Source organism: Pan troglodytes, chromosome 13, assembly GCF_028858775.2.
Source record: "Pan troglodytes isolate AG18354 chromosome 13, NHGRI_mPanTro3-v2.0_pri, whole genome shotgun sequence".
NCBI classification, from domain to species: Eukaryota; Metazoa; Chordata; class Mammalia; order Primates; family Hominidae; genus Pan; species Pan troglodytes.
The window spans coordinates 64,060,820-64,084,560 of record NC_072411.2 but is presented as its reverse complement, the minus strand read 5'-3'; the positions used below and the strand labels follow the sequence as shown (position 1 = coordinate 64,084,560).

Below are 23,741 nucleotides of genomic sequence, written 5' to 3'. Positions count from 1 at the left end.
ATAACCACTGATTCAAGACAAACATCACTACCTGCTAATTACACTTACAAGTAATTCTAAAAAACAAAATCTTGGTCTGATTATATTGATTTTATGTAATTGCAGCTGTGTTATAGACCAGAATCAATGGGTAAAAGTTGCAAAGAATGAGAAGTCAACTCAGTATATGAACAAGTTCTTACTATAATAGAAACCATGACTTGGAGTCATAAGGGCTGGGTTCTAGTTCTTGTCTCAGGCAATTCACTGGATTGCTCCATGCCTCAGTTTCCTTCTTTGTGCAATGAGCTATGAATCATCACCCAGAGACTAAATATGATATGTTTTGTAAATTCTAAATTGCTACATAAGAGTGTATAGATCAGTGATATAGATATGAGGCAGTCAAAGGAAGAATAGGCTGCTTAACCCGGAAGTAGGTTTTCTATTACTGGAAATACTAAAATAGAGGCAGGAAAGGGCAGTATAGCACGGAGATGAAAAGCATGAGTCAAAGGAGATTTGGGTTGGTTTTTGATTCTACCAATTCTTAGCCATGTGATCCTAGACAAATTTCTGATCCTCTTCAAGCTTGTCTCACTTTATCAATACAATGGGTTATTGTGAGCCTTAACTGAGATGATAGATGTCAATTGCTTATCAATACCTGGTGCATAGTTAGCACTCATTGAATGTCAGCTGCTCATCACAATAATTATTATTACATTTTATTACAGTAATTATTTTTGCTATTATTCTTGTTGTTGAAAAAAAGCATTTGGAAGTAACTTGAAAGGAGGTATCAGGCATCTGAAAACTGATTAGAATGCATGATTTCCCAACCCTAAGATTCTAGTTTCTATGCTTTTGCTTTTACATTTACACTTACATGAGACTTGTGGAATATCTAGGCGTCTCCACCCAGTCCACTTAATTCCTCCATTCACGGTTGGTGAAGGAGTTTTCAACATATTAAGAGCCAGTGATTGAATATCCCATGTATAGACCCCATAATAATCATAGGGAAGAGCTATCTTTGCCAGAGATTGAGAAGAAGCCCGACAACGTACTGGAAAGCAAGATCTGGTCTTTTATTTGCCTCCCTCTTTGACCCTCTTCTCTTACCCATCAGCATATACACCAGAGCAGTGTGTTAATCTAAGGGAGTTTTCAGTTTCTGGGCTGGGCAAGGAGATGTTTCTCAGTAGGGGTCTCAATGGAGTTCCTTGCCATTCTAAATCTATCCTTCCCACACCTTGTTTGTGCCAAGAGTAGTAAACTCTGGGCACCATATTGGTTTGATAGCCTGGAGCTACACACCACCCACCAGTACCCTGCGGGCTCAGTACAAACTGAGCCCAGTTGGGGAGAGTATGCTGGCATGTTGACTGTTTGAAAATTAGAAAGGAGAATCAGCCTCCTGTGTGAAATTTACTTTTAGTATGTTTTGAGGCATAAATTTAGAGGATTATAAGATAAAGAAAAAAATGTAGAGCTTATATTAAATATTGCATGCTAAAATATTCTAAAATGGTCCAACGGGTTACTTATTTTTACAATCCAGATATATCCTTGAAGATTTTATTTTTATTCATTTGTATTACTCTGATTTTGGAAGCCCAGCAAATGCAAAGTGGTTCATTAGTTGAACTCTACTGTAATTACTAAAGCTAATGAGAACAATATTTTGAATGCCAAAGCCAATTTATCAGCTACTTCTTGTAACAGAACAATTTATGTCTTTTTTCAGAGGAAGTCTTCAGTGCCTACTCTGCTCTGTGGTGGTCTCCAAACGGCACTTTTTTAGCATATGCCCAATTTAACGACACAGAAGTCCCACTTATTGAATACTCCTTCTACTCTGATGAGTCACTGCAGTACCCAAAGACTGTACGGGTTCCATATCCAAAGGTCTGTGCTCCTGTTTGTACAGTGGTTCCATGATTTGATGGGAAGAGAATGGTTTCATTTAATCCCTTCTTGCTAATGAAAATATTGTCAGTCTCTCTTCAACAGCTTGCTGTGATTACTCTTGCTGAAGTCAACAGCATCTGGCAATTTTAAAGTATTTTTATTATCCCAGGAAAGAGTGTGATTTAAGGTTTTGTAATTTCTCCAAAAACTTTGAGGAATGACAAGCAGAAAAAATGGGGAAAATGCTTTAGAAAGAGATAAGGGGAATGAAAATGCTTGAATGGAGGAAAAGAGAGGCTATAATTGAATCAGAAGCTCGTCTCATTTGTAGAAGTTGGATTGTGCCCTCGACGAAGTTGCAAAGCTCAGTTATATATCAGATTGTATTACTAGTTAACGGGATACATGACTAGTTTTAGTGGTTCTATTATAGATTTGGCACTAATGTAAATTTTTCATGTCCTACATTTGGAATAATAGTGTCACGTCTTGGTTTTCAAAGCTGTTCTCCTCGTCAGGGTTGCGTGTTTACTAAAATTGAGGAGCTTTGTTAAGCAGCGTAAGCCGGGTGAGATGGGGTTTAGAAGGGAACCAGGAGTTCTTCACTAGTACCGTAATAATAATGGCTACAGTATTGTCTGCAGGAGAATCTAATAGTAAAGTGTTTTTTCTGTAAGAAATTTGGAAAAGGGGATTTTTATTTTTACCAACTCACTCAATTTGCTTTATGAAGAGCTGCCATTTTAGGAAGACAGAGGAAGTTAAAAGAAAAAAAAAGATCAGAGACTAAATATGGAGATGTGTTTTCAGTGGAATGTTATTTTTTGATGAGCGAAACTGGCACATACAAAAAAAACTCCATAAAGTGTTCTCACTAAAAATATCATATTATTTCTAACTAATCTGTCAATCGAAGATCTATGTGTATATTTAAAAAGGTTTTATAGGTTTCAGTCATAATATTGATTGTAAAGCTCCAACATAGTGAACCTGAATTTAGAGTGGAAATGATGGCTTCCTAATTGACACCGTTGACTCAGGTAAACTGATTTTTCTGGTGGATGGTGTCTTTGGCAGAACCCAAGGTGTTCTTCATACTGACAGGCATCAAAGACTTTTGGTCTCAGGGAGACAGGGTATATTTGCAAATAATAAAGTTGATTTTAAGAGGTTTATCCTTGCTTGCACAAAGTGATAAATTATAAAGATATAAACATTCATTATTTAAACAGAAGTGCTTTGGACCTTCAAGTTTTATATAGTGTGTGTATATATATATATTTATGTACACATATTCTGTTTCTGCCTGACCATGAAAAGGTTGCATTTCATGACTCTCCCTTATGTTATTTTATTTATATTAAATTGTTGGAACATGTCTGATTGTGATAATTTTATGACCATAATGCAGACGTTTTTGTGCAGTTTTAAAATGTGTGCAATGATGTTACTTTTTTTTTTGTCAATACCAATTCTGTGATTGTTTTTTCCTAGGCAGGAGCTGTGAATCCAACTGTAAAGTTCTTTGTTGTAAATACAGACTCTCTCAGCTCAGTCACCAATGCAACTTCCATACAAATCACTGCTCCTGCTTCTATGTTGATAGGGTAAGACTCTTGTCCTGAATGCTTGGCTTGTAAACAGTTTTACACTTTCTAGGGAGAACTTTTCAAAAGTGAATGGCAAAGTGGATCACAGCCTCCCACTGTGTCATCCCCGCTGACAGTCATTCATTCTTTCCTTCAGCAACTCTTTGTTGAGCATCTTCACGTCCTCAGTCTGGGCACAACTCTAGAGATGAGGATGACAATGGACAGAGCAGCCAGCCCCTGGTGTTATGGAGCCTACATTCAAATTGGGGGAGACAGAAAATAACCAGATAAAAAAAGAGCAGTGTAATATGCCAGGTAGCAATAAATGTGGTGAAGAAAACCTGAGCAGAGCAAAATGGATGGGGCTGATGAGGGGAGGTCAGGGAATCCTCATGGATAAAATGAACTGTGGCAGTGATGTGAAGAGCAGGAGGGCTCCATCCACACCAATAGCAGGGGGCAGAGGAAGAGCAAGTGCAAAGGCCCTGCAGAGGAGATGTGCTTGGGGTGTAGGAGGAACTGCAAGGAGGTTGGGGTGACTGGAGCCTTTTGACTGAAGAAGAGAGTGGAAGGGACAAGGTCAGGTCCCAAAGAGCCTTGTAAAGCCTAGAGAAATGCAGGAAATCTGTGGATTAAGTTTAGGGAGCTCCACGGTCATTTTGTGCTCCAAGACTTCACTTCCTGAAATCATGTCAGTGGTTTGAAATTCCGCCATGGAGCACCTTCAGCCCCTTGTTTATTTTCCTGTAAAGGAACCAACATACTGGGTACAATTTACGGCTCTCTGATAGCTCCATATTTACTCATTTCTGTTATTTATTTGGTTTTGTTGCTGGTTTTTTGTTGTTGTTGTTTGTTTTTTTTTTGAGACAGAGTCTTGCTCTGTCGCCCAGGCTAGAGTGCAGTGATGCCATCTCGGCTCACTGCAACCTCTGCCTCCCAGGTTCAAGCGATTCTCCTGCCTCAGCCTCCTGAGTACAGCTGGGATTACAGGTGCATGCCTGGCTAATTTTTGTATTTTTAGTAGAGATGAGGTTTCACCATGTTGGTCAGGCTGGTCTCGAACTCCTGACTCATGATCTGCCCGCCTTGGCCTCCCAAAGTGCTGGGATTACAGGCGAGAGCCACTGTGCCCAGCCTGTTGCTGTTTTTAAATAACAACTAGCATACATTGAGTACTCACCATGTGCCAGACACAGGGATTATCACATGCTTTATCTTAGGACTCTTTAAAGTCAGTCTGTCTTTCCAACTGTCATCGTGTGCCTGTTCACAGATAAGAAAATGAGACCTACAGATTAAGAAAATGACCAAGTACGAATCTGTATTCAAACCTGACTTTCTGGCTTGAACGAACAAGCTATCAGACACTGCTTCGTGTCTCCCTCTGTGTGATTACAGCTGGTGCCCTCAGATTCCTGAAGGCACCGTCACAGCAGTACGGAAGCATCCATTTTCTCTGGAGTTGCATTAAGTACATCAGGAAGGCTGTGGGCTGTGCTCCGTGGTTAGTAATTCATTATTTTGGTTAGAAATGTCTGTAGTAACCCATTCATTCAGGGGGAAAATCGATTAGTAAGTTTTTAAAAATTTTTCTGGGTTTGTCCAATGGAGTAAAAATTTACCCAAAGGTTTCAAAGTCTGCCTTTCGATTCCATCCAGCCACCTTTAATCATCATCATTGATGGGCAGCCTCTGTTTCTACTCCCAAATGTCCATAGAAAGCCTGTGCCCTTGTAGCGCTTATCATCAGTAGATGATAGAAAACATTCAGATAAATGCCCCCAGGAGTGATAAGAGAGATACGAGCAATAGAATGGAGGCATTCTGAGGAGGAGAACATGGGGTTTTCACGACCCCAGGAACAAAAAATACCCCCTGGAGAATGTGCAGATTGAGCAGGTTGGCTTCCAGCAGGGTGCAGTGAGGAGGAAGGACACTGAGGCGGAAAAAACAGAGCATGGAAAAGTCAGGGCTTCCCAGGAGAAGACCAGCAGAGCCTGGTGTGGCCTTTTGGTCTGTCACCAATATCTGCCTGTAGGGAGGATGAGCCATGAGCACCTGCTCTGAAAAAGATTCCATCGGAAAGGGGCTTTAGAACTTATCAATGGTTTATAAACTTTTTAAGGACCTGGAAACCTTTGTTCAAGTGAGATATAATATAGAAGTGTATGGCCAGAAAGCAAATGAGAGATTGCTTCTCAGTTTTGGCAGGTCTAGTCCTTGTCCTCCCTCCTTCCCGCAATAGTCCTGGGAGCTTAGACAGAACCTGGAGTGGTTCCAGGACACAGTCACAACACCGCTGTGAGGCACAGGTGAGAGAACCGAGGCTCAGAGAGGTAAAGTCATTTGCTCAAGGTCACACAGCAAGTTAGTGTGGAAGGTGGGAATAGGACCAAGGCCTATGCCTGCTGGACCAAAATATTTGAATAAGTTAGTTAAAAATGTATTGAGTCCTTCTCATGGGCTGGGACTGTGCTCAGTGCTCTGCTCTTGCTGTCTCATTTATTCCCCAAAGAAACGAAGTCTTTCCCACTTACAGATCCGTTTCCAAGGCACAGCTGTGTGAAGTGCTGGGCTCAAGAAACAAGCAATTCTCAGGACGGATTTTTGGCCTTATGTGAATTCGTCAATAAGTTCTTGTTCTCAGTAGTTCTTTAAGTCACACTTAAGACTCACTATGGAGATTTTGTGTGGAATGTATATTACCAAAGAATATTGTTTTTTTGGAAATGCCACAGGAATGTGTTTTTTAGGGAGTTTAAAATATAGCTCTGGTCTCTGTTAACACTGGTAAGGTTGCGGTTAAAATATAGCTCTGGTCTCTGTTAACACTGGTAAGGTTGCGGTTTTTCTAGAACTAGACTCTAGATGCTCTCTGGGAAAAATGCTCTAGTACATGATGATACACCGTTTTCTGGCCTCATGCAAAGATCCAGCAGGGCCAAGTAAAACCAGGTGAGTTACGCCTCTTAGTAACCTGCTCAGCCTGTTACCTGGTGATTTACTAGTTCCTGGAGTGGGAAGCCTGGCCAGGATCAGTGCCTCTCCTCCTTCCTCTGCCCATGTTACCCTCATTAGTTTTCCTGTTAGGCCATATCCCTTCACCACAGAGCCTGCAGCAAGTGAAATCCATGGAGGATGAGGCTGGTTTGTGACTTTGTTAGGAATTAGCAGAAATGGGTGGAAGCCCTGCTTCTCTGATAAGTGAGAAGGGCAGCCAGGCTGCGTTTCCAACAACCAAGGCCTGAACTTGAACCAGGGTGAGTCTCCCTGCTGCCTGCATTGATTTAGTGCTAAAGTTGATTAGATTTGTTATGCTGCTATTTTGTGTTCGTTGTTCATAATGAGAACTGGAAAGCTCAAAAATTTGAAGGAAAACAGCACATAATGTAAAATCATAAATCTCCTAACTTTTATCTAGAGCAGTACATTCATTGTTGACTGAAGTAAGACAGGTTCTACGCAGTAGAGGCCAATCCTGCAATCGTATCTCCAGTGTGTAGTAGGGTGCCTGCGACATAGCATATGCCCAACCAATATTTGTAGAATAAACTAATAGCTAAGCAGAGGATGGATGGATGGGTGGATGGATGAATGGATGAGTAAGTTATCTAGATGGCTTTGTGTGTATAGAATAGTGGTTCACGCTGCCAGCACTATGGATAGACTTCAAAATGACCTTGCATAGAAATCCCTCCTTTTATCTCCTGTCTGCCAAAAATTCTGTGGCCTGAATCTAGGGAATTGGAAAGGGCATGTTCTACTGTAGTAACCCCACCCAACATCTGTTGAATGGCTCTGGGGCTCATCACACCCAGCTCATGACATACCCCATCCCTGCTCTCTCTGCTCCTGAATGACACAATAGATATAAAGTCTTACTGTGTCTTCTCTGAACTGTTATGACCCCTGGCCTATAAAGCTGCAACATCAAAGCCTCAGATTGTCACACAGGATATAAATAAACTGGAAGCTAGTGACATCTGCACATTAGGACCTGCATGCTACGACTGTGCGGGTGTACGGGTGCTGCAGCCCTCAGATCTGCTTCATCTCATCCCACCCATTCCTCTCCTGAGGGATTTGTCAGCGAACCTGGGAGGGTTGGCATCCCCATCAGAGCAGAGGGTGGCATGGAGCCTGAGGCCAGCACTGGCAGTACGCCCGCTTCCTCGGGTGATTCACTGAATTAATCATTCCACGGTTGCAGTTGCTCTTTGTAGCATTTTTCCCTCCAATATGATTTCCAGTTGGTGATAAATACCTTATTTTAAGTATCCTTAATGTACCAAAAGAAACATTTACACAAATTAAGGGAATTAATATTACCCAACAAACATTTATTAAATGCTTACTGTTTGCAAGGCATTATGCTGGGACAGGTGGTCACTTTACAAGGGGATTCTCTGTTGTGTGATTTTCAACAAGTCTCTCTCAGTGCATTCACATATAATTTGCCTTATAAAATTTAGTTTACACACAAGTTCTCTAGGAATAGATTTCTTTAAGTGAGGAACTTTATGCTGAAAAGAAACAAGAAGGTGAAGCTAGCTAGCAACATTTTCCAAATGGATGGGTGGAGGTTTCATAGAGGGAACGAGTATGAACTGGGAATCTGAAGCCAACAGCTTGAATTGAATCCCAGCTCCAACACTTCCCAGTTGGGCGATAGTGGGCAAGTTACTTAAATCCTCTGCTGTTAAGTTTCTTTGTCTGCAGAGCATGATCTGCAGTACTCACCTCATAGGGTGGTCATGAGCTTATGTCAAGCACTTAGAATAGTTCCTGGCACATAGTAGACTCCACATGGGTGTGAACTTATTATTTTACATCCAGAAATTACTCCGTCATTTTAGTATTAAAATCAACCATATTCCCGTTGGACTAATCCAGCTGCAGAAGGTAGAAGAGCTTGCTGGCTCATATGTCTAACCTGGGTAAGTTGTCCAGGCTCTCAGGAAGGCCTGGGCTGCAGGGGTGGTCCCTCTTCCACCCCACTAAAACCATTACATAAGAAAGCTACTCAGTATTGGCCTGTTTTTGCAGAATAAAAGCAGCATGCAGTATGCAAAGCATAGATGATAATCCTGCTGGTTGGATTTTTCTGGTTTTAAGTGGGACTTAAACTTTTCAGTAAAAAGTACAATTGAGCCATTGGCTTTATTTATTTATTTATTTTGGAATGGGGTCTTACTCTGTCACCCAGGCTGGAGTGCAATGGCATGATCTCGGCTCAATGCAACCTCTGTCTGCCCGGTTCAATTAGTTCTCCTGCCTCAGCCTCCCGAGTAGCTGGGATTACAGATGCGCCCCACCATGCCTGACTAATTTTTGTATTTTTAGTAGACACAGGGTGTCACCATGCTGGCCAGGCTGGTCTCGAACTCCTGGCCTCAAATGATCCACCTGCGTTGGCCTCCCAAAATGCTGGTATTACAGGCATGAGTCACTGCACCTGGCAGGTTTTTTTTTTTTTTTTAATGATTCTTTGACATCTCAGACTGGCATAATCTTGGCTCAAGGCTGCCACTGAAGGGAAGTATGTTTATAAGAAAATTCAAAAATTCCTGTCTGCGCCACGGGTGAACTGCCTTGCTGAGCATGCACAGGGTGCAGAGTACACCTGGGGTCATGGAGAGTAACCCAGGCCATGCAGGGTCCAGGACCATAAACCTTTGATCTGAAAATGGGCAGGGAAGATGACTGATGCACGTGAGTTTCCTGGCTGACTTCCCAAATTCCATTACTCAATGTTTTCAAATGGGGAAAAGTTGCTTTTATATTGCTGATTTCTGAACCTGATGTTTAATTTATGACTGTTAATAGATAAAGCTATTTAGTACTGGGTGATCCACTAATTATTGTCAAAAAGTTGTTCCCCCCATCACCTACCCCTTCGCTCTACCAGAGCACTTTTAAAAAGAAGAAGAATATTGCTGGAGCCCAAATTCCTAATCTATGCCCATGGAATTTTCAGATGTTGTATGTATGTCAGTGGAGAGGCTTTTCCCACCTAGAGAGAGGTACATCAGTTTCATCAGATTGTCCAAATGGTTTTTGGCCTGAAAAAATAGTAACCACTGATATAGGACAGGGGTTAACACACTAGGGTTTATGGGCCAAATGCAGTCCACTGCCCATTTCTGTGTGGTCCACAAGTAAGAATGGTTTTTACTTTTTTTTTTTTTTTTTTTTGAGACCGAGTCTCACTCTCACCCAGGCTAGAGTGCAGCGGCTTGATCTTGGCTCATCGCAACCTCCGTCTCCCGGGTTCAAGCAATTCTCCTGCCTCAGCCTCCTGAGTAGCTGGGATTACAGGTGTGTGCCACCACGCCTGGCTAATTTTTGCATTTTTAGTAGAGTCAGTGTTTTGCCATGTTGGTCAGGCTGGTCTTGAACTCCTGACCTCAGGTGATCTGCCCAGGTTTTACATTTTTAAGTGGTTGGGAACAAAAATCAAAAGAGTAATAATATTTCATGATATATGAAAGTTTAATGAAATTCAAATTTTAGCTTTTCAGTGGAATATTAAATGAACTCATTCATTTAATTATGGTCTCTGGCTACATTTGTGCTACAAAGGCAGAGTGGAGTAGTGACAGAGATGTGGACCACAATGCTTAAAATACTTAACTCTCTGACCCTTAATTGAAAAAGTTTTCCAACGTCTGGTCTAAAAAACTAATTTCAGAAAGCTTCATTTTTCTGTTGTGCTTTTCATACTTCCATTCTCTTTGCACAGATTTATTGCCTGTCCTGGGTAAAGTGTATTCACCTTTCCAGGTTCTCATTTAGCTCCCCTGCATTGGGCAGATGCAGAAGCGTCAGACTGGATGAGATGTCTCTGTTTCCCGGCATGGAAAGTGGCAGTTGCACTCTCAGCCCCTGCAGCCTGGCAGTTTGTGATGAGTGCAATGAGACCTGGCAGAGTGGTGTGGGAGAAGGAGGTTTCCAAGAAGACATCGTGGATGAGGGGACATTTAGGCCAAGACCTAAGGAAGTTAGAGCTTGGCAGCCACTTCAGGCTAAAGAGCAAGACTGAACAAAGAGGGGGCAACTGGGAAAACTCATGGTGTGTTCCTGAGAATACCAGCCACCCAGACTAGGTAGTATATAGTTTCTTCAGAAGCAAGTAAAAGGACTGAAGTGAAAAGGGACCCCAATTTACAGAAATGCAGTGCTCTGCGGCTGAGTGAAGGGGTTCTGTCTTGTTTCAGTACCTGCGCCTTACAGCAGGGTAGCATGGAAGCCCGGTATCACCAGGCACATTCGCACATTAAGTGTTCCCAGCTGTAAAATGGGGATGATGAAGCTGTGAGGGGCTTAAAGGGCTTTATCCAGCACCTAATCCATCCCAAGTGCCCAGTAAATATTTGTTGTGTGATTAGGTGTCTGCGAAGGGAGTGGAGATGGAAATTGATCTATGAATTCTGAAGAAGGACAAAGCTATGGTCCTTCAGTATGACAATATGACAGGTCCCACAGGTCAGGAGAGGGCTTTGCTTTCTTCTGTGCTGCATTCCATGGACATATAATTAGTGCCTGTGTTGAGTCAGGCATTCTGCTAGGCCCTGGGGACACCCTGTAAAAGAGCTTGCAGTCAAGCAAGGAGAGGGGCAGGTCCAGCCTGTGAAGGAGAGAGCAAGTGGATAGTGTGAGAGCATTTGGGATGGGGAGGAGATACAGCCACCAGACCAGGCGGGAAGAGGGAGATGAACACACTCATTTGGAACTCTCTGACAAAAAAGAGCAAGGCTGCAATCAGACACTCGAGAGCAGGGATTTGTGAATAGTAATCCAAAACCACAATCGGGGAGGAGGAGGGAGAAAAAGCATAAACTATCCATTGCCAATAATGTGAGGGAGGCCAGCAGAAAAGTAAACAATGAATTCCATGCACTTCACTATAAATCAGAAGGTGGTTCCAAAAATTTTTTAAGTATGTGTTGGGGAGGATGCACTACTAGAGATACCTCTGTTTACATAAATTTATGTGAAAATACCACAGGGTTCTTTCATTTCTTTGCAGAGTTCATGTTTTGACTCTTGAGAAATGTCTTTTTAGAATGTATTTCTTTGATTTTCAAAGTTTCTGGAGGTGTGAGTCAATTTTTTCCCCTTTGAAAATGAAGTTGAGAAAAGGGTTAGCTGTAGTTTCACCCTAATAGAAAGAATTTTCTGGAGAAGCACGTAAAATACAAGAAACAGTCAAATCTTAGCCAGTGTCCATGGCCTCACTTCCCTCAAGACAGCAGAAAGGAGATGCGAAAACATCACCCTTGACTCCCTGGCACTACCAAAGGCCAAGTTGAAGACTTGATAAATCCTGAGCTCGTGGTTTGAGTCACGCATGTTAAGCCACTGTAGAATATTGTTGCTGCTTTTCCTGTTGGATATATTTTAATTTTCATTCCAAATTAAATTGCACTTTAAGCTTTAAGAAAGGTGAAATATTATATTAAATGGTTTCATTAACCATTTATAATTCTACTTCCCATTAAGATTGATTTCTTTTCACTGAGTAAAATGTCTATTTGTACCGAGGTCTGGCAATAGTCATGTTCATTCTCTCTCTCTGTCCTTCCTTTCTTTCTTCCTTCCAGGGATCACTACTTGTGTGATGTGACATGGGCAACACAAGAAAGAATTTCTTTGCAGTGGCTCAGGAGGATTCAGAACTATTCGGTCATGGATATTTGTGACTATGATGAGTCCAGTGGAAGATGGAACTGCTTAGTGGTGAGACTGAATGGGGATGTTCTGCTTCTAGAGCAACATGTGATCAGAAGGTCTGTGCAGTTGGGGAGAGTGAAGGCTGGGAATCAGGAAATGAAGTTTGAGTTTCTCTTCTTTCTGACTCTGTCTGATCCTGAGGCAATAAAATCTTGAATAAAACTCCTAGATAACCTGCCATCCCGAGGTGCTTCTATTTCTCCTACACTGACTAGTCATACTGTTTTAGTTATGGATACTATCACTTGGGAAGTGGAGAGGGGGTGACTGACCACAAGATAGAATCTGATGTAAATATTTTAAAAACCAAAGAGGGCCAGCAGCTGCAAGCTCAACAGAGTGTGTTTTAATAAAGATAATGTAGGGAATGGGGAATAACTGGCTGAGTGTGTGTGAAACAAAACAAACACATGAGGCCACAAACCCATTACCATACTGTCACTGTCTTTAAGCAGGAAACAGCTTTAGAATGGAAATAAATAACTGCCAGTCTGAGAGGGTGGCAATCCTGAGGCCCACTGTGTTCATCCAACCTTGAGGTGCTGGGAGGCTTCTAGCCAGGAGACCATGAGGTCCAACTAGGATGACGGTCAAAGTTAAAGTCCCTCTGGGAGCCTGCAGCCTGGGAGGGGTGGATCCTGGAAGAGGTTTGCTGGCATATGCCAAGGATACCTCCCCAATCCCCCTTATCTAGTCACAGACCCTCTGCTTACACACCTACCATCCCTGCTCTCATCCTGGCTAGGCTCAGGGCAGACTCTCACCTCCCAGACCTGGAGCCTCACATAACTTGATTCACTTATTAATTTATGTAACAAACATGGAATTCCTGTTATGTTCCAAGCTCTGTGCTAAGCTATGGATTTTTTTAAAAAGTGAATTAGTCAGCATGCCTGCCCCCAAAATGTTTCTGTTCTAGTTGGGAATATTATCAAAATAAATAATAAAAGCTGCCACTTATGGTATACAAGTCACTGTGGAAGCTGAGGATCAACGTTTGAGGAGCTAGCTCAGGTCACAGGGCACAGTCAGAATTCAAACTGCAAAACCCAAGCTCTTTGCTTGCTGCCAATGAAATCCTCATAATACCTCATTGTACCATAAAAAGGGTTCAACCAAGGTACAGAGGGAATAGAGTGCAAAAGAAGATGATCATCTCTACTAAGGGCAGGCAGACTGGGGAAGGAGATGATGTGGGAGAGCTATAGAGTAGCCTGGGGTAAGTTGCCGTGTGCTGAGCAGATAAGGACAGAACGCCATAGAAGCAGAGGGCTGTGCAAAGGCATCCAGTGTGAATAGCTTGGAACATGCAGGAACTAGGGACTAGGGGAGAGGTGTAGTGGGGAGCAATGAGGCTAGAGATATAGGCAAAGGCTCAGGTGCCATTCCTGGAGTTTGGACTTATCTCGTAAGAAATGGGGAGTTGTTTCAAGGTTTTAAAGAAAAGACTATCACAATGGGACAGGCCTATCTATTGCTAACTAAGGTCAGCAGAGAAGAGCAGCAGGATCTCCAACAAGGAGATTCTGGCAACAGACCCTGGGCAACCTGCCGAGGACATGAACAAAGCCCTTAGCTGTAGAGAAGGACAGAGAAGTCAAAGAACTAGGTGACAGGGGCTGAAGGAGGTGATTATGAGGAGGGCAGGAATCTAGAATGACCCCCAGGTCTCTGGCTTGGGTGAATAGGTGCCACTAACTAGAAGAAGAATGAGGGAGTAGAACAGGCTGGTGGGACAGAGGAAATCAAATGAAATTCTCTTTAGTTTTGTGCATGCTGGATTTAAAACACCAGTGGAGCTTCCAGAAGGACCCAGGATATAACTTTAGGCAAGAGAGTCAAATGATGTAATGTAATGACTTGAAAAATACTAACATAAATAGAAATATATGAATGGAGATAGTTTTCAGTTATTGTAAGTACAGCTCTATTTATATTACCACAAATTATGGCTATAGATTTCATCTGACTTCTCTTTGAAATGCTGTCATTGTCTCTTTCCCTTCCTAGGCATGGCAACACATTGAAATGAGTACTACTGGCTGGGTTGGAAGAGTAAGTGTTATAAGTTGTGGGGTTTTATGGATGAGTCAGCTACTCAGCTATTTAATATGCAGCTATTTAAAACTAGGGCTCTAAGTGATACGTTATTAATAGCAATATTAGTTAACCTATTTCTCAAAATATGTAAATGCTCCCTATAAAGATATCTTTTTGTAGAGAATATATAACACACACAGTTGGAAAAAGTAAGGGGACAAGTGAAAAATCAAAAGCAGAGCAGACAAAGCATAGCGCACTCCTGGCAAGTTGTAACTCCCAGCAAGTTAAAGGGTAACCATGGCTGAAAGTTGGCCAAGGTGTCCAGTGACCTCACATTTGAAGTTATGTGCTTTAAAGACAGAAAACACAGGTTCTGTCCCCAGCCTGCACAGATACCTAAAGAGAGGTCACTACAACAAGCAGAAAAACTCAGCAGCAACCACACAGTACCCACTATGCACCTCTCTTTGGAGGAAATCATACTGGCAGGCTTATGCTTTATTAGGCGTCCAGATGCAGAGCTTTATCCAGGAAAGTGTGGTGACCCTCAGGGACTTGTCATGCTTCTCAGTCCCACTGAGTTATATACACATTGCACAGAATTACCACCCAGATTGCTATGGCCATAGAATGTAATGAGTTGATGAAGGAACTCCAGTCATCATGTCACCTTGCATGGTAGATGAGGAATGCATCTCACTTAATTTTTATGATCACTTCTATTAAGCCCCCTTTAAGAGGGAAATAAAGTGACCCCCAAAATGTAAAGATTTTATACCTCTTGGATCATAGAGGTGAGGTCCCCAGTCCAAGAAGACAACCCCTTCTAGCTGGGCTCAGAGCTCCGGCAGCATTCACACGTCCTTTTTCTTCAGGCATTGATTGGGCAGAGGGGAGAGGTTTGCCAACATGAAAAGTGGTTTCCTCCATGGCAAGAGACATGCTACACTTCCTCACGACTCTTTGAAAAAAATATGTTTTTTCCTCTCTGTATTTAACCAGACAGATGCCACTTTTCACACATTTCTACTAGGCACAACTCCATCCAGGGGAAACAGGGAAATGTATTAAAAAGATAAGGCTGTGAACACAGGTCTAGAGAGGGGAATGTGTTTCAAAGCTCTGTAATGAGAACACCAAGTGTACCGCACGCCTCAGCTTGCTCCATAAATGAATTCGCTTTGAATCACTAAATAGAAGAGGGAAGCATTTTTCTTCCTTCCCAAAATGGGAGCTGATGAGAGAGGAAACATCGAGGGCGAAGTGAACCAACAATTTTAAAAGACCATCTCCTACCTGCTCTCAAATGTAGCTAGGAAATCAAAATCATAAACCAACATATTCCTTTCAGGCTGGGATAGACTCTCTTCTACTTAAACTGCATTATGTTCTGAGTACTATCTTTTATTGAACTGTAAAAAAATGGAAATTTGTTCTATATTTCTATACAAATATTTTTTGTAAATTGTTGATCATATTTAACAAAATGAAAAGGCTTATAATAATAACTATATGAATGTTTTCATATGAAATATACAACAGACATTCCTTATAGTATGTAGTCCAGAAATGGTTAAATACTAAATCTGAGTTTCAAAAAGAAATATGTGTAAAAACAGGAAAGAAAAATATCCCCAAATTGCAAACCACCCCCAACCTGAAACAATATAAAATAATATGTCTGTTTCAAGAGAGCACATTTGTGACACTGAGGAAATTTACTGCTCCAAACTGAAAGGTTAATGCTATTTTCCAGGTGCTTGCAGCCAGAAGTCATAGTTATCATCCATAGAGAAAAGATGTCTCCAAATCACAACAACATCTATTTATTGTTTTCTACAAGCCTCTTTATATACATTCTCTCATTTACTGCTCACGAAAATTACCTATGAGTATGGTGTTTTTGTTCACATTTTATAGAAAGAGAATTTTCTTTTTGAGACACTTTAATTTTAATTTGGCATATAAATGGAGCATGGATTTTTGAGCGTAGGTATTGGACAGGACTTTCTAAAACTAAAGTTGGTACTGAGATGAGACACTGTGCTTTAATGTTCTTTTGTTCTCTATTATTTTCTAGTTTAGGCCTTCAGAACCTCATTTTACCCTTGATGGTAATAGCTTCTACAAGATCATCAGCAATGAAGAAGGTTACAGACACATTTGCTATTTCCAAATAGATAAAAAAGTGAGTATTCTTACATATTTTATTTCATGTTGACCTCTTTTTTTTTTTTTGGAAACCAACTTGAAGTGGAAATCATTTGGTAAGGTGGATCAGTGTGTATAAAAATCAGATTAATTTAAACTCCTCAGTGGTGTATTGTGTCATGTGGAACGAGGTGGGGAAACTCAACAAGAAAATCCAAGGTTATTTGAATTCCTGATATAAATGATTTAATCCTCCACTTTGAACACAGAGAGTCTCTAATCAATCTTTTTTTTTTTTTTTGAAAAAAAAAAAAACCATCAGGACTGCACATTTATTACAAAAGGCACCTGGGAAGTCATCGGGATAGAAGCTCTAACCAGTGATTATCTGTGAGTAGTGTAACAATTGATAGGATATAAACCTACTTGTCATAATCATGCCCTCTTTGCCCAGAAGTAGGGAAAAAATCTCCTACAAATAAAGAGTAGTCTTTTTGGAATGTGTTCAATACTTTTTTTCTTTTTAACATACGGAAGCCTTAATGATTTTCACATATGCTTAGCAGATTTGATACCATGCCACCAGGCAGCTCTACCTCTTGCTCTTACCTGCTTTACATTACAAGAGCTGTATCCTCTTTTACATGAACGTTGTGGAACGCCGAACTAGCAATGAGGGGCATTTTGTTAAATTTCAGCTGGCACTGATTTTTTGGAAGGCTTGGAAAGGCAATTTTATCTGTCCATGTCCCGGCCTTACTCTTTGCAAAATGGAAAGCTTTGCAGAGGCTAACTGCCATATATGAGTTGGTAGAAAAGGGGGTGTTATTTTTCATTAGAATCTGAGGCACTTTTATGATTCTTTATTGGTCTAATCGCGGAGGAATTTTGCCGCCGCCCGAAGTAGCTTTTGAAGCCCCTCTTTAGCAGTGGCTCTGCTGCTCTCAGGAACATGGGGCTCCTGCCATCTAGTAGCTTATGTTATAAGACAGAAAATACAACGATCGGGATCAATGAGTGGGGTCTCAATTTCAGGCTAGCTGCCTAGTCCTATTTTTTTTTGACAGAAGCCTTCTTTTGTGTTTTTACTTGTCACTCTAATTAAGGAAGAAATCTCTGGTTTTACATATTTTAGTCTGTTAAGAACAAGACCTTTCTGTGTAGAGATGACGGAGAAAAATGGCTTCTCGGGGGTGAGGGACACGGAAGCGATGGCGGAGGGCGGCGGGCACCCGTGCGCGCGCTCCGTGCACACTTAGGCTTGGGGTCTGAGTGCGGTGGATCGCCTCTGACTTCTTAAAAAACATAATTAATATATATTTCATTTTTTTCTCTTCCTAGATACTACATTAGTAATGAATATAAAGGAATGCCAGGAGGAAGGAATCTTTATAAGTAAGAGCTCTGTCAAGTTGTTGACTTGAGTCATTTTAGCTGACGAACAATTTCTGAACTCTATTTTTATTTTTTGCCTTGTCCTAACTAATATTAAACTGGTATTGCTATTGAGCACTTTTTATTCCTTCATAAATCAATCTACATGTCCACAAGAGAGAATGGCTTTATTCGATGTTTTGTGATATTTCCAAACAATGGGAGGTTTGAGGTTACTATTAATTCATGTATTTATTTCATGCTAAAAAAAAAAAAAAAGTCCTAAAGATTGCGTTGGCATGCTGCTGTCTTTGAAACTAGAATATGGCTTTATTCAGTTCTTTCCTCTCACTTATCTTTTCTTCAAGCACTTAATTTCCACCGTTGGTTTTACAGAATCCAACTTAGTGACTATACAAAAGTGACATGCCTTAGTTGTGAGCTGAATCCGGAAAGGTGTCAGTACTATTCTGTGTCATTCAGTAAAGAGGCGAAGTATTATCAGCTGAGATGTTCCGGTAAGTCTGAGCTCCCTGGGAGGGAGGGCAGTCGCCGCTGTTACTCACTTCGAAGCAGCTCCCTCTATTCCTTTTGAATCTGAGGAGCTCTTGAAATCACCTAAGTCCCCTTCTCTCCACTCACATTTAAGTAGTGAGCATAAACAATCTTTTCTTCCCCTTATCACTGAGAGACTTGCATAGCTTGCCTTAGACCGAACACACACTCACACATGCACAAACACACACCCTTGTGTATAACAGAAGCACTTCAGTGTTAAATACATACATATTGTGGGGTTTTAAATGATTATTTTATGCACTCGTCCCTTTCAATGAGAAAATGTATGTGGCTGGTGCGTGTCACCCAACATGCTCACTGCTCCATCTTCTGTTGCTGTTGCTATTATTAATTACAAATGAAGAAACCCAGGCAAGGAGTGGCCAAGTGACTTATGCAGGTGGTCACACAGCGAGTTACAGGCACAACAGGATTCAAAACAGGCCTCTGCCTCCCGAGCCATCCCTTTTAAACAGTGTGCCAGGTTACTTCTCAAAATGGGAGAAAGGATCTGGATATTCTGAAAAGAACTGTCCATAGCACAAAAATAAATAAATGTTTTCAAACCAGTTATCTGAGTCTTCCCTCACTAGTATATTTTATTATTATGCTTTTCTTTATGGTTCTTTACTATGACTGACTTTTTTTTTTTAGCAATTATTTCTTGGGCATGCGCTTTATTCTAAGCACTGTGCTAAAAGCTTTATATTCATGATCTTGTTTAATCTTTAAGAAATCTCTATCAAGTAGATATTATTATCCTCATTTTCTATGTGAGGAAATCAAAGCACAGTTCTGTTGTCCTAAGTCACAGAGCTAGTGAGCCAGGATTCATCCCCAGGTATGGAAAGTGCCTTCACTCTTTCTAATCCAGTATAAAAATTAATATTATCATCCAAACACATAAAATTAAAGAGCTCACAAAATAGCTCTTCTATACATTACCTTCCACTCTGCAACTACCACAGTTGGGATAAACAGTGACGATATGGGCTTGTGAGAAAAACACTTTTGCATGCCAGAAAGGAATCGCTTATCCAAGTCAGGCACTGTGCAGATGTGCCGCCTGGCTCTGGGACTCCATGGGAGTGGGGGCAGCGGGGGGAAATCCGTCCCTCCCTAGGGAGGCTGGCTACAGGGCTCTGCAGCCCACCTGGGCAGAGCCTGAAAAACCCTGTGGGATCACGGATTTAGAGTGGGGAAGGATGTCAGCTCACATTTTACTTTGCAGATGAGTATATTAAGTTCAGAGATGATAATGTGCCCAAGGTGCCCAGCAGGGCACAGATTCATTTCCTACTTCATTCTACTGAGCCCTGTGCCTTTCCAGTAATACTTCTTACACTGAAATTGCAACTATTTTAAAGAGAGGGGGAGGAGAAACAGCTAACATATATTAAACTTCTTATGCATTATAATATTTATATATTCTATCAAAGTTAAATGGTAACAAATGGTATTTTTGAAAAGTCATCTATACTATCTTTTCTAAAAAAGTATTCATCCAAAACATTTTTCCCCCATTGTGTTAACAGGTCCTGGTCTGCCCCTCTATACTCTACACAGCAGCGTGAATGATACAGGTATTTTCTCATATTTTACTCTTCATTTGTTTCTAAGAAAGTGTGTTGCATAAGTCTAACATGTACTTAGCATTGTGTGATTTTCTTTGGCTTTGTGTCTTGACAATGAGTTGAACACAAGCCTTATAACCTGAAGTATGTGTAGTCCGATCAGTGAATTTCATGTTTGCTCATTATTGCACTACATAATCCACATTTTTCACATTGTAATGAATGACTGCTGTCTCCTGTATTTCTTTAGGGCTGAGAGTCCTGGAAGACAATTCAGCTTTGGATAAAATGCTGCAGAATGTCCAGATGCCCTCCAAAAAACTGGACTTCATTATTTTGAATGAAACAAGTAAGTTAAATTCCTTTGGAATAGTACTTTTCATGGAAACACCAATGCACTCTAACTATAGTAATTCGATCTGAAAATACGTATTTCATGTTATATATAAATCTAATTTAAAAGGTTATTTCTCCATGAAATGTTTTGTCACAAGAAATACTAATTTTACATCCTTTTGTCTTAAAATATAATACCATTCTACATAAAACTTATTCTGTCAAAAGGGAAGGCATTTGGAGAACATGCTCTATCGTTAGTTCACTTTTATCCCATTAGTGACTCTATTATTCTACTAATATTAATTGTGTGTTTAACTTAATGACATCCTAGCATATTTCGCCTTTAACCCAAAGAGATCAAGGATATCTGAGATAGTTATATAAAACAATTCGTGTTGGCTATAAAATATTGAAACTTCAGTCTCAGAAGATAAATTTCGAATTTTTCCAAACCCTGCTGACCTCCCATAGTGTGGTCCCGGCTTGATTGTGTAATCATGGATTATATTCAGAGACCAGTAAGAACAATGGGTTTCTTTGAGTAGAAAATCTTGTTATTTATTGTTTGTTTTTCTTTATTTTTTCCACTAAGGGCTAACAGCTTATAGAGGAGGGAGGAATCTGTTATATTAGGATTGATTCATTTTAGGCTTTTAAAAAAATTTAGGATAATAGAAAAGATCCAACACGTCTAATTTTAAATATCAGGAAAAGCACAGGAAAGTATAGCATCCTCATGAAAAACAGTTTACAGCAGTGCTACTCAAACTGAATGTGCATGTGAGTCTCCTGGGACCTTATATTAAGATGCACATTCTGACCCAGCAGGTCAAGGAAGGTCCAGGTTTCTGGATTTGTATTAAGCTTCTAGGTGATGCTAGTGCTGCTTACCCTTGAGCCACACGTGAAGGGCAAGAGCTTAGAGTTTTCCAGAGCTAACATTGACAGCCTGGTACAGAAGGCACTGAATACTGAGATGTGACATTCTATTTCAGTCATGAACACTGGGGAGCCCCTGCAGGTTTTAGGGTCACGGAAGCCACATTAGTAGATGGGTGACTTGAGACAGGATGTAGGATGGAGCTGTGGGGATGGGGAGGTGGTTATAGCTATTCAAAGTACAGAAAGGAGGGATGAAAGGTAGGTCAGGGAGGAGGGAGCCGGGAAGGTGGGACTCTGTGAATAGAAAGAACCCCCCAAACCAAAGACTATACATCTCCAAAAAAGTGGGACTAAAACACCTTCCCATCAACTAATGCCAATTCAAACAAAGCAGAGATCAAATGATGGGTTTCGCATATTCATTAAAAATATCATGGTCAACTGATAGTTTGGTGTTCTATTGAAATTATAATAGAGACTTAAATTTTGCTCTTACAAGCACATTTAATCAGAAGGCATAACAATAGTCAGCAAAATATAAATTGAAGCAAAATATAAATCTATATATTTTACTCCCAAATCTTTCTTTTCTTTTCAAGTAAAATAATCGTAACAAACATAAACAAAAAGGAAGATAAATGTTAGATAAAAATAGCTCTAGAGATAAGAATTTTTTTGCCTACAGTTTAAATCTACTGAATCTGGAATAATTTTATTTAAATGTGGAAAAACACTTTTTTATAGATCTATTAGTATAACTCATCTTTTATTTGGGAACGAAGGAAACTGACTCATTATTTAGGGACAAATTTTATTAAACTGATGTTAAATCAAGCACAGAGAATGAGACAGACCCGTGGGAGATCATACAGAATGTACGCAACAGTTTGCTCCATATAAACCCGATCTCATTCTGTGAAACACAGAGCTGAAAATGGGAACTCAGCTTTGCGGTCTGGGATGGCAATAAGAATTACAAAAATGTTATTAAATCAGAATTCTAAAATAGAGTTGGGGCCAACTAAAAATCCTAAACAGCTTCAAGGAAATTCAAGAAGAGGAAAACATTTTGGAGGAAAACTTAGAACATAAGCCATAAACAAACTAGATAAGTAGATCGGATGCCAAAGAACAGAATCATAAAAACAAAACATTAGAAATTCTAAGATGCACTTTTATGTTACTAGGCACCAATGTATTTAATAGATACATTAGGAACAACTTTATGTTTTAACATTAACTAGTATTTTAACCTGAAAGAAAATGTTATATCTTAAAAATGTGCTGAATCCAAGCAGTTCATTTTCCTTTTCTACTCTCATTTAACAAATTGTTAAACTCTAGAAATGACTTGCTACTGACGGACATGAGGAACAAAATCTTGTGCTAATAATTTTTCTTACCTCACTAATTAATCTTTCTGTTTGTTTAGAATTTTGGTATCAGATGATCTTGCCTCCCCATTTTGATAAATCCAAGAAATATCCTCTACTATTAGATGTGTAAGTATTCAAGAGAAGGGAGCAATTTAGAAGTATTGAGTCATATATATTTTTCTCAGTGCAGCTTACTGAAAAATGCAGCCAAATGCGTCCTTTCCCTCTTCCTGGATCACTGTTTACTATTTCCTCCTTTCACTGTACAGCCACAAAACCCAACCTGTGTTTTCTCACATCTTCTTAATAGAGAAGGGAGATACTCCTTTTCTGACATAATGGCATATAGATTTTCTTTTGTTTTGCTTCTCTGAACTCCAAGGGAATTTCAAAGGAATTCTTAAGTCTGCATTTTCATCCTTAACCTCCTGGACATTTTAACAAGCAAGAGATGGGCATTAACAGTCGTGACAGTTCCCTTACCCCAGCTCCCACTGGCTGCCTCATGTTTCTCTTCCTTTAGTTCTTGAAATATTATTGCCGGCTATTTTCTATTCCCCTTTTCGGTGAAGAGAAGTGATAGAGGAGAGTGTTCATTATTAAAAACTTCAAGTCTTTGAGAAAGTTAGGAAGTCACAAGTCTTTGAATAGTGAATGTGAACTCATATGAATTCCAAATATGACAGCTTTGTAAAATATTTTTTATAATCATTAGGAATACACCCTACTTTAATTTTTCTAAAATTGCCCTAGCGTCACCCATGATGCCATAATGTCAGGCTCTTCCTGTCCTGGCTTGCATCATTTCCTATATTAAAAACAAAATGAAACAACACTAGTGCAGGGACCTGCTGAATGCCAGGTGCTTGGCATCATTTGCCTTATTTTATTCACACAACAAACCCATATAGTAAGTTCTGTTGTTCCATTATACGGAAAAAGACATTGAAGGTCAGGGACATAATGTCTCTGTTGTTACCAGCGAGAAAAAAAAAGTGGGGAGAGGAAGGCAGGACCCAGATATTAGTATCAGACACAGCTTTGATCCACTATATTCACAGTTTCATGAAAACCACACATAAAAGCACAAAGAAAGGAAAAGATACGTATTTTAAAATTCCAGATGTGTTATCTGATTTCTTTTCAAGTAAAATAATTGTAACAAATGAAGTCAATTCATTCGTGACACTAATTTGTTTTAGGCTTCGGCTCCAATGCTAAAA

General features: G+C 40.3%; 1 protein-coding gene across 2 annotated transcripts in view; it reads left to right on the top strand.

Moving 5' to 3' along the window:
* DPP4 (dipeptidyl peptidase 4) overlaps positions 1-23,741 on the top strand; it is an 82,492-nt gene that overhangs the window by 37,725 nt on the left and 21,026 nt on the right. For both annotated transcript variants that reach the window (XM_009443585.5, XM_515858.7), the window contains exons 9-19: positions 1,730-1,890; positions 3,388-3,500; positions 12,092-12,227; positions 14,232-14,276; positions 16,345-16,452; positions 16,738-16,805; positions 17,757-17,810; positions 18,186-18,307; positions 19,883-19,930; positions 20,172-20,270; positions 22,575-22,644. In XM_009443585.5, the coding sequence (XP_009441860.1) occupies positions 1,730-1,890; positions 3,388-3,500; positions 12,092-12,227; positions 14,232-14,276; positions 16,345-16,452; positions 16,738-16,805; positions 17,757-17,810; positions 18,186-18,307; positions 19,883-19,930; positions 20,172-20,270; positions 22,575-22,644 (1,024 nt within the window). The remainder of the gene's footprint in view (positions 1-1,729; positions 1,891-3,387; positions 3,501-12,091; positions 12,228-14,231; positions 14,277-16,344; positions 16,453-16,737; positions 16,806-17,756; positions 17,811-18,185; positions 18,308-19,882; positions 19,931-20,171; positions 20,271-22,574; positions 22,645-23,741) is intronic.